We start from the raw sequence: 13,769 nt of genomic DNA, 5'->3' as shown, positions 1-13,769 counted from the left end.
AGGGAAAGATTAAGGTTTTTTTTTTTTTTTTTTGAGTTTAGGATGAAGTCAAGTACTGCCGAAAGAGATGAGTTTTCAGTTGTTGCTTGAAGATTGACAGGGATCCAGCATTCTGGATGGGGGTGGGAAGATTATTCCACCAGCCAGGAATGGTGACCGAGAATGTTCTGGAGAGTGATTTTGAGCCTCTCTGTGATGGTACCACAAGGCGTCGCTCACTAGCAGATGTCAGACTTCTGGAGGGGATGTAGGTTTGTAATAGTGAGTGGAAGTAGAAGGGTGCTGAGCCTGTGGTAGTTCTGTATGCAAGCATCAGTGTCTTGAACTTGACGCGAGCTGCCACTGGTAGCCAGTGCAAGGAGATGAAGAGAGGTGTAACGTGCTCTTTTGGGCTCGTTGAAGACCAGTCGTGCCGCTGCATTCTGAATCTCTGCCAGGTTGAGCTGTAGGTGATGTTCTTTCATCCATGCCGAGATGTCCGCCATGCAGCCTGAGATTCGTGCAGCTACCGTTGGGTCATCTGGTTGAAAAGAGAGATGTGTGTCATCGGCGTAGCAGTAATAGGAGAAGCCATGTACATGTATGATGGGACCCAGTGATGTAGTGTATGTGAAGAAGAGGAGGGGTCCAAGAACCGATCCCTGAGGAACTCCAGTGACCACTTGATGTGGTTTGGATACCTCCCCTGCCCAGGCCACCCTGAAAGATCTACCGGTGAGATAGGATTCAAACCAGCGAAGTGGAATCCCAGTGATGCCCAGTGATGAGAGGGTAGACAGGATAATCTGATGATTGACAGTGTCAAAAGCAGCAGAAAGATCCAGCAGAATGAGAACTGATGATTTGGAATCGGCCTTTGCAATTCGCAGGGCTTCAGTGACAGAGTAGCGCAGTCTCTGTTGAATGGCCACTCCTGAAACCTGACTGTTTAGCATCCAGTTTGTTGTACTGTGAAAGAAACAGTGAGAGCTGGTTGAAGACAACTCGTTCGAGTGTTTTCGCTACGAATGGAAGGAGAGAGACAGGTCTGTAGTTTTCTAAAAGAGAAGTGTTTAATGTAGGTTTTTTGAGCAGTGGGGTTACCCGAGCCTGATTGAATGCTGTGGGGAAGATGCCTGTGAGGAGAGATGTGTTGATAATGTGTGTGAGTGCCGGTAAGAGTGTGGGAGAGTTGAAAGTAGGGATGTTGAAAATAGGGATGCACAATATTAGATTTTTGTCGACATCCGATATGCCGATTTAAAAAAAAAAATCATTATTATTTTGCCCAATGCCGATATTCACATATTTGCTTTTGTTTTGAGACACCAAGTCTCTCCTGTGCAGAGATTATAATTCACATTCTAACGAATACATTCAGCAAAAATGTATTCGTTAGAACTAATAAACATAAGTAAAGTTCTTTTCTTTTTTTTAATGAGAGTACATTGAAAGCTTTGAAAGTAACCATAATAAAAACAAATGTATTTATTTATTTTAGACAGATGCAACTGAAACCGTAACATTTTAATTGTGGGTTTAACATTAACAGATGGTCTAAAGCAAAAGAGCAGTAAAAATTCTAAACATCTACAGAGCTCCTTGTATTTAAATTTTCATAATCCATTTGAAAAAAAAAACAATAAAAACAAAGTTATATATTAATGAATAAATCTGTATATAAGTGTCATGTTTGTGATTTTTATTCATGCAAGCTATAGCTTCTGACCTTTAAAACAAAACAGACTTGTGCTTTATGATATCAATTACTGCTTTATTTATTCAGAAACACAAGTATCTTAATGTTATTTGTGCATTTTACTTTTTTATTATATTACAAATAGTTCAATGTTTACATTTTAAGCATTTATCAGCCGATTCTGATAACGTTCCAATAATATCGTGCATTCCTAGTTGAAAGCAGTTGTGTTGCGTAATACTTGAGTGGAAAACGTGATACTTTTTTTTCAGGATTCTTCAATAAATAGAAGAAAAGCATTTATTTGAAATATAAATGTTTTGTAAAATTATACAGTAAATGCCTTTACTTATAAACACTACATTGTGGTTATTTGTCACAAATTTGATACACAGCCTCTTGTCCAAAATTTGCAGACATATAAGCCTGCCAAATCTCCTCATTATGAGTCATTCACAGTTGGAATTATTGGCTTCTGAATTTGGATTGTCTGTTGTCTATTTTAGTTGATTTGTCTAATTGATATTTCTAGTATAAGCACTTGCAGCAAAGAAAATGCAACTCCATTTAAACAGCTACACATCTGTGATGATTCGTTTTAGCCGCAGTGCCACCTGCACTTGCATTTAAATGGGGCATGAAATGGGCCACTTTCATAGTATGGAACCTACAGTAAGTATGAAATACACCAGAGCAAATCTACTACTGGCACTGAAGATAAATCTGTATGACTTGTAATATACATCTTATAAGATTCTTGAATATAAGGTTCATTTTCATATGCAGCCAGCATTCAAAACAAAATGCATGCCGGTGACCTTTATGCTGCTCTTTTCAACAGGGTTCAGAGACGGAGACAGAACAGCGAGAGTACCCACCTGGTGAATGAGGAGGGGGGGCACACATTAGCACAACACCCTGGCCTTCCCTCACCGAAACAGCTCCTCTCGCCCGACCGCTGAACACCCCGAGATCTGCAAACACACACATGCAAGTGTGGACTTAGCCAGTGACAGAATGACACACGGTGGCACAGAGGCAGCTGTTAACCTGCAGATTAAGGGTCAGAGATTGCATGAAAATTGGATAAGCGCCCGCGGCTTGGCTAGATTTAGTATCTGTCACCTGAGGTTTGACCTCCATGTGAGCTTTCACTTTAACCTGCTCCACACCCCAAACCTGCCGCTTAAATCTCACTTCCTGTTTCCCTCCGGACACGATGGCCAAGTGGTAATTAAAACAGGTAACCTTGCTCGAAGCCTTCAATCTTGTGAGTACTTTAAAAATACAGACGAGACGTGGAAAATCATTTTAGTTCATACAAAGATGAGAATTGTGGGAATGAGAATCATTACAATTTCAAGCCATGTCTGAGGAGAGACGTCGAGTGGTACTTTTAAAATGTATTTTGAGTTTGAACATAGAGGTGAAGGTTTCTGCAGGTAGCAGTGTTCTGGAAATCACACAGCGTAGGGATGGTTTCATCAGGCCACAGGAGTCTCACAACTGAGTCGACAGGTGGAGCTACTACAGTTAATCTGTTGAAACAAATTGCATTTGCATAAATTACCATAATTAATCTGCAAACTCTCAGCACAGCACTATGCCATTGGCTGACTGTCCCTCGCAGTGAGAAAAGGTGACGGGGTGTAGAGTTACCACAGTATTGCAAAGTAATTACGCATTTTGACGTTACGTACAACATTATCATTGTTCATGGTTGCTCTTACAAGTCATGAGATACACCAGAGATCTCAGATGCATTTAATTTAAGTACCCAGCTAACAAAAAAATTGTGCTGAGAAGGTTTTTTTAATGTACCGATTAAGTTATGAACAAAGCAAAACAAAACAAAACAAAACAATAATCGAAGAAGATAATAATAATAATAATAAAATCCATGAATGATGTATAAATAGAGTTATCATGCAAACGTTTTGAGAATTACATTAAAGACTTGGGCCCGTATTCCTAAAGATTCTAAGAATCCTTTTAGAGAGCTCCTAATTTATCTTAAACAACTAGGAGTCTTAGCTTAAAAGTGATTCAGGACCAATCTGAGAGCAACTCTGAGAGAGGAAAAGACAAAAACTTTTATCTTAGTGAGGAGGCGGGGCTGATCCCGTTGCTAGCTATGATTGGTTGGTTGTCCAAGAAGGAAATATAAGCGCGCGTTTAAGAGTAGGGTTTATTATAACTTTGAAATTACAGGCATAATTTTTCCTGTTTTACCGTACTCTCTCTCTCTCTCTGCGCATGCTTCAGCGTTTGTGTGAGGGCATAGTGAGTGTGAGCGCGTGTTTTGGTTTCTTTTTTCCCCCTTTTCTTTTCTTCTAAGTTTGTTTGTTTGATTTAATATTTAACGTGCGCGTGTGTGTGTGCGCTTGTGCTGCCTGCTTTCTTAGAGAGCATGGCAGCTTCGGGTGAGACTGGGCTTAATTTCCTCACACGGCGTCACAGAGTTAAAATAGTATCTGTAGCGAGTGTGGAGGCTTGTTGTCTGGGTGTTGGAGAGATTGTTGGTCATCAAAACATTCTCTCTGTATCCAGAATGAATAACGCAAACGTGATTTTTTTTAATTCGGTGGAAAGGACGAATGAAGTGGTATAATCATTGATTAAATGCTTACACCTGTTCTACCTCTTGTACTACCGTCGAAAAAAATCACAATACTGAATATCCCTCCTTTTCTCAGTGATGTTATACTGAAACAAGCACTTTAACGTTATGGAAAGTTCATTTCGCTAATCAAAAAGATCACAATAGGGTGCGAGACTCCTTTATTGTCAAAGATGATGCTGAACTTGATTTGGCACTCGATTTTCGTGTGGATGAATTTGAATATGTAGTGTTTGTAACTACTGACAGAATTAAATGTTTTGGATGCGGTAAATTGGGACACTTAAGCCGTTCATGTCCTGATAAGTCTAGTGCAATTGGAAGTAGTAAGGATAATACTGCAGCTGAGAAAAACAATAATAAACAACAATAATAAAACCGTCTGAGGTCATTTTGGCCGAAGCAGTGCTGACCATGGATAAACCTGCTGGGCAAGGAACATCTGTTGTGGGGCCTGTGAAAGCTGGATCGACCTCAACGGAGCCAATGAATGAAGGTAGGGCTACTTCAGAAACTCTTTTAGCTGAAGAAATTACTTTGTTGAGCAGTGATGTAAAACATGTGAGGGAAGATGTGTCTGAGATAGAAACCAAGAATAAGCTGTTCAAAGTACCAACAAAAAGGAAAAATGTGGAAAACATCAGTAGTGCAGTGTTCCAAAAAAAAAAAAGAAGTGTTTGAAGATCAGAAAGAGTCGGAAAGTGAAAGTGAAATGTCTGATTCAAGCACAGTGATGTCACAGACTGAAGGGTTAGGCAGAAACTATGAGGTTGATGACATAAAACATTTTCTTAATACCACAAAAAACAAAAGAGGTGTGATTGTAAAGGAATATTTCCCTAATCTGAAGCAGTTTCATGATAAAGCCAAAAGCCTAATGGCTGAAGGGTGCCTTTCAAATAAGGAAGTTTACTGCTTGAAAAAGATTTTGAGTAAAGTTGGCATAGATTTAAATGAAAATGAGGACTAAGAGTACTAATTTGGGGATGCTTGTGTTTTTTTGGGTGTTTATTTATTTTCGTATGGCTGAGGTGCATATAGCTTCCTTGAATGTTAATGGTGCTAGAGATTATAGAAAAAGAGCTGAGCTGTATGAAATGATCAAACAGAAAAAAAAATATGTCACTTTAATTCAAGAAACGCATAGTGATGTGAATAATGTAAATGATTGGATAAAGGAATGGGAAGGTTTATCTTTTTTAGCCACAATACCACATTAAGTGGAGGTGTAGCAATATTATTTGCAAAAACTTTTAATCCAATCTCGTACCAAGTTGAAGAGTTTGTAAAGGGTAGACTTTTAAAAGTGAAAGCACAAGTGAATAATTATAATTTTGCTTTTATTTGTGTGTATGTCCCCAACTCAACAATTGAAAGAATGTGTTTTTTAGATGCACTTGTTCTGTTTTGCAAAATATTTTCAATAATGATTATCTATTTTTCGGAGGTGATTTTAATTGTACAGTGAGTAATTGTGATAGAAACTTTGAACTCCATATGCCTTCAAGAAAACGTCTCATTCAAATAATTAATAAGCATGAGTTAAGTGATGTGTGGAGGTTTTTTTCATGAGGATAAAAAGTAATATACTTGGGCACATGCACGTGATAATGTTTCTTCCAATTGATTCTGTGTCAAATGTATCATATTCTGGTTATAGAAATCACATCCAAAAGTATACTTTACAAGAGTGTATAAAATTCAGACCATGTGACTGATAACATGCTGATTTATGATGGAAGGAACACCCCTAGCTAAGATAATGGCTTTCCGACCGTCCCATCTGGACGTCTTGACAAATTAGGCTGAGTTTAAAAACTCAGGACGCCATCAAACTCTCTCTTGGTCCTCTCATCTTCTCTCCTTTTTGCTTCTCTTTTGCCACCGCGTTTTGACGCTGCTCTTTGAGCGTGCTCTGGCCCACGTGCCAGCTGCTACCACAATGAGAAGAAAACCAACCTAGTCTCTTTACATCCCTTAATTCTTTTACTTTAATTTCTTTTATTTTCCGTTGTGAGTTTCGTGTACTCAGTTAAGTTTTGCCGCCACGCCTTTTCTCCGAGTTCAACTCGAGTCTGTGACCGCCTCAAAACTTCTACCAGCCACAACTCCATCGGCTTCCCAAGACGTCACTTCAACGACTACTGATCTCTCAACCAATCCGCCACTTCCTGCAACGACAAAAGGGATTCCCTTAGCACAGCAAGCAAGTACTTCCAGGTTCTAACTGAATCGGTGCAGTTAATATAAATTTTAGCCTCATTGAGAAACTCAAAGCGAGGGTTAAATAAGTGATTGATTGTTTTTAAGGTCTATGCAATAGCATATATTGCTATAAGCTTGGGATATCACATTTTAATTCTCTTAAACTCATCCTTTTCTCACTTTCTGTCTTTCTGCAACATGTAAATGTGTGAATGCTTGTGATCATGTGTTAGATTAGTTTACATGTCTTAGGTTTATCAAATAAAATCTTATTTATATTGAAAAGAGAAGTATCTTGTGTTTTGTGCTTACAAGTTAATGTCTTAATCTGCCGATCTTGTTACTGTGCTATTAAATAGTGTTTTCACTATATTTTGGATTTTAATATCCAGTGCAGAGTTGATGTTATATGGCTTGGTCAATGAATCGCTGCCTCCTCAGTGATCAACTGTAAAACAGTGAATCTGTTCAAATTCCTTATAAAATCATAAATGATTCCCTTTGAGCTAAATTAAACTATTTGCTTTAAATTACATATTACGTTTTTTTTACGTTACACTGAAATAAAGCTGCTCTGAATTTTCATTGATGACTGCAGTGTTAATAATTTTAATTATAGGCCTATAATTTATTGTATAAATTAATAGAACTGTTTTAAAAAATCTTTTTAAAAACATTTTCAATGAAGAGTAAGCTAATTGCCTATTTTATTGTCCTCACAGTGCATGCGGTGATGCTCTATGAAATTATTGCGGGGCAATATTTTCATGTAATTTATAAATAAAAATAATCTAATGATAATAATAGGCCTACTAATAATAAGAATGTAACAGGCCTACATTATCTGGAAATGCTAAATCCTAATAGCCTATTGCCAATTTTTGATGCTTATCTTTGGCAATCATCGACACATGATACCATGCAAAAAAGCACGTGGAGGTTATCACCCGCAATGTGTGCCCGTGTGGAAATAGTTTAATGAATTGTCCAAAAAAGTTTTTATTGAATTGAAAATAGAAAAACTCCAAACTTTCTCTCTTTTCTATATTCGTTCATAAATTATATTACTTTGTAAGTGTCATATTTGGCAGTTGGCATTAGTATGTTACTAATAACAGTGGCTGAGGATGACAGAAAAAAGTAAAACATAAATTTTTTGAAGCTGCTGTATGTAAAAACTGATAGCTAAAGTTTAGGCGTTCATTACTTTCTTTCAATTTAATTAGTTTTTTTTAGCACCCCCTCTGAACTGTTAAGCCCCCCTTAGCACCCCCAACAAAAAAATCCTGGAGCCGCCTCTGCGTCCCCCTCTTCATGTTTTGTCCATTAAAAGTCCTCGTCCGTATCCAATTTTGGACCTCAAGACCTCTTTTAAGGGTTAAGATGCTTTGTGAATTATTTTTTTCTTTACTATGATCTTTTCTTTAATTTTCAGAGGAAACACCCACATTTCTAAGAATTTTCTTAGAATTTTGTTATAAGGAGCAACTCTTAGCACCAAGATTTTTCATGAATACAGGCCCTGATAACTAAAAATGACTGGAGTCTTTTCTCAGGAGAAACATATCAAAGGCAGAGAGATAAAGTTTCCATTTAATATCAAAGCCTTCTAGGAGAAAATATTGAGACATTAAAGATATCTCACTACTGACTTCTTTGCTTTGTTAAAAATTTTGAAAGACCTCAAGATCTCAAAGACCATAATAATAAAGTCTGCCTTTTAGGGTACAGTGAGAATGTCAACTACCATATTTAAGCTTCAATGGAAACAATAAATAATATTCATTTACATGCAAATGCAACACTGAAACGATTTAAAATGAGAAAATAAGGGGGTGGGGGACTTTCTTCAGATTTACATACAACATGAGCATTCAAAGACACATGTTCAGCCCTGAGGCTCCTGGGCCAATTCAACTCTTAATCTGTAAATCACACAGTTTTAAAAGGTCATTTTGGCTCAGTTTGAATCTGCACTTAGAACTTACACTTCTCTAAGCTCTTGGTAACAAGGTGCAAATGGAAATGAAACGTTAGCAGCATTTATGGAGGTCAGCAAATCAACAAGTGTCCCAGTTAAGCATTGCTGTGCAGACATATCAACAAATATAATGGCACAACCAGAGTTCGACTGAAATGACACTTAATTTGGCTTAGCAGGCACATTTGTGCAAGGAACTAAACAATAACAACTTTTTTCTAGGCTCTTGCAACAAAAGCAAGTGATAAACAGCTTTTGCTAATTAAAACTAGCTTCCAGATCTAGAGGAAGAAAACAAGACAACTTCTCAGTTATGTTTGTTTTAAGCAGTATTTTTTTTTTAAACAATATTTTATATCTTCTGAAAAAGTAGTAGTACACTGGGGGAAAACAGCTTTTATTTTTGTATTTTTGTTTCATTTCCAGGACAAAAATCGAAACAGTTAAACAGTTAAAGTTACTTTAGTATGTTGGTCAGTACATTAAGAGTGCAATAGGTGATTGTCTTCAGACCAGTGTTAATTTTGACAGCAAATTTTGATTTAGTTTTAGTCATAGTCTCTAAAACTCAACTTAGTTTTAGTTGTCTCTGGTATTCTGCTTTGTGAACGTATGTGTGTTGAGAGGGCATGGCTTTGGACGGCGATTGCATGGAGGGTGGGACGTTCGCTTTCAGTGCTATTAGGCTAAAGTTAGCATTTTCCAAGATTACCTATTGCACCTTTAAATAAATTAGTGTACTTAATTAATACACAACAAAAGAGTATTAAAATACTTTACAATGTACTTTAATGTAAAACATTTCATTTGACTTGATTAGAAAGTGGACACAAGTGTATTAAGAAACATTCTTTAATTTTATTCATATTATCTTTAATAATATTTATATTATATATATATAATTATATTATTTCAAGTTTAGTTTTTAAAATACTTTTAAGATTTGACATACACTACAGTTGCACATTCAATACAAATAAGTACACTTGAGATAATAAAAGAGATCTCGCTTATTATTCCTTTCAAAGAGCAGTAAGCAAATTCAGCAACTTTCCGTCAAGTATGGCTGTTCATATAATTATTTATTTTTCCATGTAACTGTATGTACTATGTGAAAGAGTTCCAGCAGGCTTAGACATGTGGGTAATTAATCTTTTTTTCTTTCTTTCTTTCCTCATTGTGGATTGAGACAGAACAGAAGACAGCATTTATGGGACAGGAGACGAGCTGTTTCATCTGCCCCGGTCGTGGGTGGTGTTGATTAGCCCCTTTCAGACTGAAGTGAGGCAGTTTTAATTTCACACAGCAGCAGTGACGTCAGGGGGCCTGGGAAAAACTACCAAGCGTGGAAAAATTTCTGCATATCAAGCAACACAATCCACACAATCAAGAAACAACATTCACAATCCACATTCATACTGTGACTGCACACTATACATCTATTCATCAGCTCTGAAAACAAAAGTCATATTGGGTCTAAAATGAACGTATGAGTAAAAGGCAGACAGGTAAGTGCCAAACACAGCAGGCACCTGGTCTGTCCTAACTGAAGGTTTTAAAATATCCAGGCTAACATGACTGGTTTTGACACAACAATGCGGTAAATCACTTCTGCTGAACAATAGCTGATCTTTGCCCCTGTCTATTATAACATCTGACATATCGCTATATTCTCTGGTGGAACGTATGATTTGAAAAGCACAACCTTGACATGTGTTCTGACATAATATATAGACATCTATGCGTGTACAGCATGGCAGAATAAACCTCACCTTCAAAGAGTGAAAGAAATGCATTACAAAAAGCGAGGAAACATTTCAGTAACATTGCAGTAACATATGACATGCTGCATGCGCTTTACATGGCAAAGTCCAACTGAAATTGCTCTTTGTGGGCAGATAAAATGGACAAATAACTGAGGTAACCCAATAATACCTTAAATAACTTGTATATCATTGGCAGTAGCAAGTTCCTTGCTTGCAGCAACACTAATTTATAACCACAGCAATAACCAACAGCAGCAACAATCCAGAAGCAGCTGATCTAAAGCAGATCTATTCTGCCAAGACCATATCCATTAATATTGTCATATACATTACCATGCTAAAATCTTCAGAGTTGTCATGATAGAACTATATTTTTGCCAAATACTGGATTCAGTTTTTTAAAAACACAAATTAGATAAAGAATTTGCAGCACAGGGTTAAAAAAATAAATAAAATATAATAATGTTTTAGCAACTTTTTTCCAAAAAAGCGACTAGCGACAAATCTAGCGACTTCTTTGACAAATCTTAGCGAGTCTCTGTGATCGCTGGTAATGCCGCAACGGCACGAGATCAGCACGCACGCACCTCTTTCTCTGCATCTGTTCTGTTCAGTGAGCGTCTGAGAGGAGTTCAGTTAAAATATATATTATGTTGCTTCTCTAATTTTACATGCAAATATAGCCGAAATCACAGCACAGGAATTGTCTTTGTCTTGTCTTATCTTGTGTGTATTATTTGATTTCATCAGAGGACGGCTCAATTATAAATTAGGATTTTTGTGCAGACTAACTTCTTGGAAGGGAGAGCTGGTTATGTATTCTTAAAGGGCTGTGTTTCAGTCACTATTTCATATTTATCCCGTTGACTGACAACATAAACTGTAAAATATATAAAGGAAAACAGTTTTATTGAGCATTTGGCTGCATTAAAATACATTATGAGCCAGTGGCGGCGTTTCACAAAACCACAGGATATGGCAGTGCCGTAAATCGAAAGGGGTGGGGATTACAGTTTTGATAAATAAAAAAATACCATGGCACATTGCTGAGCACTGAAATAAAGGCGGAAAATGTAGAAAAGGAATAAATGTTTCTCTTTTAATAATTAAACACTGCGTCTTCAGAGTTGGTATGTGGCTTATCAGACACTTGCACTTAACATTTTATGAAAAACAAGCTCAAATGGAGTTAGCAGTGTTTTTGACCAGCGAATGACAGAGATCTGTGTTCTGTCTGTCATTACAACGGCAGCATCTGAAGTGCATCGCATTATATGTTTTCATCAACTTACTGGTTATTGTAGCTATATGGGCACTTAGTTTTTCTTGTCGTTTAATACACTTGGCCAAAATCTCATTATATAGACGATGAAGCGCTATATGCACACACTTGCACAGGATATTTAAAACATCCAAAAGTATATTGGTTACAACTAGAAGACAAAATCCAGGAAACACGAGCAAGAATCAAAACACTAGAAAACAGGCAAGGCAAGACTATGACAACTAAGTGGGCTCCGTAGAGTAGCTATTGCTAGGAGAGTGATATATACTATACAATATTTGGCGATCTAGTGCAATGGATGATGGGAATTGTAGTCCGGGGGTGATGTGCAACAGTTACTGTAGTGCAAGAGTCAATGTGGTGAGAAAGTGACCTCTGCTGGTGAGTGAGCGGAAGTTCATAGACCGAATTCGCGACAATACATATATATACACTCACCTAAAGGATTATTAGGAACACCTGTTCAATTTCTCATTAATGCAATTATCTAATCAACCAATCACATGGCAGTTGCTTCAATGCATTTAGGGGTGTGGTCCTGGTCAAGACAATCTCCTGAACTCCAAACTGAATGTCAGAATGGGAAAGAAAGGTGATTTAAGCTATTTTGAGCGTGGCATGGTTGTTGGTGCCAGACGGGCCGGTCTGAGTATTTCACAATCTGCTCAGTTACTCAGATTTTCACGCACAACCATTTCTAGGATTTACAAAGAATGGTGTGAAAAGGGAAAAACATCCAGTATGCGGCAGTCCTGTGGGCGAAAATGCCTTGTTGATGCTAGAGGTCAGAGGAGAATGGGCCGACTGATTCAAGCTGATAGAAGAGCAACTTTGACTGAAATAACCACTCGTTACAACCGAGGTATGCAGCAAAGCATTTGTGAAGCCACAACACACACAGCCTTGAGGCGGATGGGCTACAACAGCAGAAGACCCCACCAGGTACCACTCATCTCCACTACAAATAGGAAAAAGAGGCTACAATTTGCACGAGCTCACCAAAATTGGACGGTTGAAGACTGGAAAAATGTTGCCTGGTCTGATGAGTCTCGATTTCTATTGAGACATTCAGATGGTAGAGTCAGAATTTGGCGTAAACAGAATGAGAACATGGATCCATCATGCCTTGTTACCACTGTGCAGGCTGGTGGTGGTGGTGTAATGGTGTGGGGGATGTTTTCTTGGCACACTTTAGGCCCCTTAGTGCCAATTGGGCATCGTTTAAATGCCACGGCCTACCTGAGCATTGTTTCTGACCATGTCCATCCCTTTATGACCACCATGTACCCATCCTCTGATGGCTACTTCCAGCAGGATAATGCACCATGTCACAAAGCTCGAATCATTTCAAATTGGTTTCTTGAACATGACAATGAGTTCACTGTACTAAAATGGCCCCCACAGTCACCAGATCTCAACCCAATAGAGCATCTTTGGGATGTGGTGGAACGGGAGCTTTGTGCCCAGGATGTGCATCCCACAAATCTCCATCAACTGCAAGATGCTATTCTATCAATATGGGCCAACATTTCTAAAGAATGCTTTCAGCACCTTGTTGAATCAATGCCACGTAGAATTAAGGCAGTTCTGAAGGCAAAAGGGGGTCAAACACAGTATTAGTATGGTGTTCCTAATAATCCTTTAGGTGAGTGTGTATATATATATATATTAGTGCTGTCAAAATTAGCGTTAACGCAGGCGATTAATTTTTTCTGTTTAACACGTTAAAATTATTTAATGCCGTTAACGCAGGGGCGGGGCCTAGGGTTGGCCACCCCACTCATAACTGCTAATTATGTCTCTTTTTTCTTGACAAGAAGTGCATTTATTCATTCGCAGAACGTCTTTATGAGCACATCAAACAGGGGACGTTTCAGACGCGTGCTTCAACTTCACTTCAGCGTGAGTCAAAAGAGCGCGGAAACTGTACTGTGTTCACAGCGCGTGCTCTTCAATACAAGCACAAAGGTGCCGGCGCGAGCATAGCCTGTATCATTTCATATCAAATCGTGAAAGAAACTACTAGCATTCAATGTCGTGATCAGTTAGGTCAAGAAGTTACGAAAAAGGCGATTAAAGCTGCCATAAAACTGTGCATGCATGTAATATGTTATATATGAGTTACATTAAGAACATGTCTCTGAAATGGTTTATAAAACTGTCCTGGAGCATCCTAGCATTGTCTCCCTCATCTAACACACTCGATTCAACTCGTCAGCACATTAGAATAGACT

General features: G+C 38.0%; 1 protein-coding gene across 1 annotated transcript in view; it reads right to left on the bottom strand.

Moving 5' to 3' along the window:
- LOC306888253 (contactin-5-like) overlaps positions 1 to 13,769 on the bottom strand; it is a gene marked incomplete at its 5' end in the record, with an annotated part of 134,031 nt that overhangs the window by 95,220 nt on the left and 25,042 nt on the right. The window contains one exon of the mRNA XM_079446451.1: positions 2,557 to 2,652. Coding sequence (XP_079302577.1) covers positions 2,557 to 2,652 — 96 coding nt within the window. The remainder of the gene's footprint in view (positions 1 to 2,556; positions 2,653 to 13,769) is intronic.

This window comes from Barbus barbus (assembly GCF_936440315.1).
Source record: "Barbus barbus genome assembly, chromosome: 22".
Lineage (NCBI taxonomy): Eukaryota > Metazoa > Chordata > Actinopteri > Cypriniformes > Cyprinidae > Barbus > Barbus barbus.
Note: the sequence above shows the minus strand (reverse complement) of the source record. Positions and strands in the feature narration are given on the sequence as shown.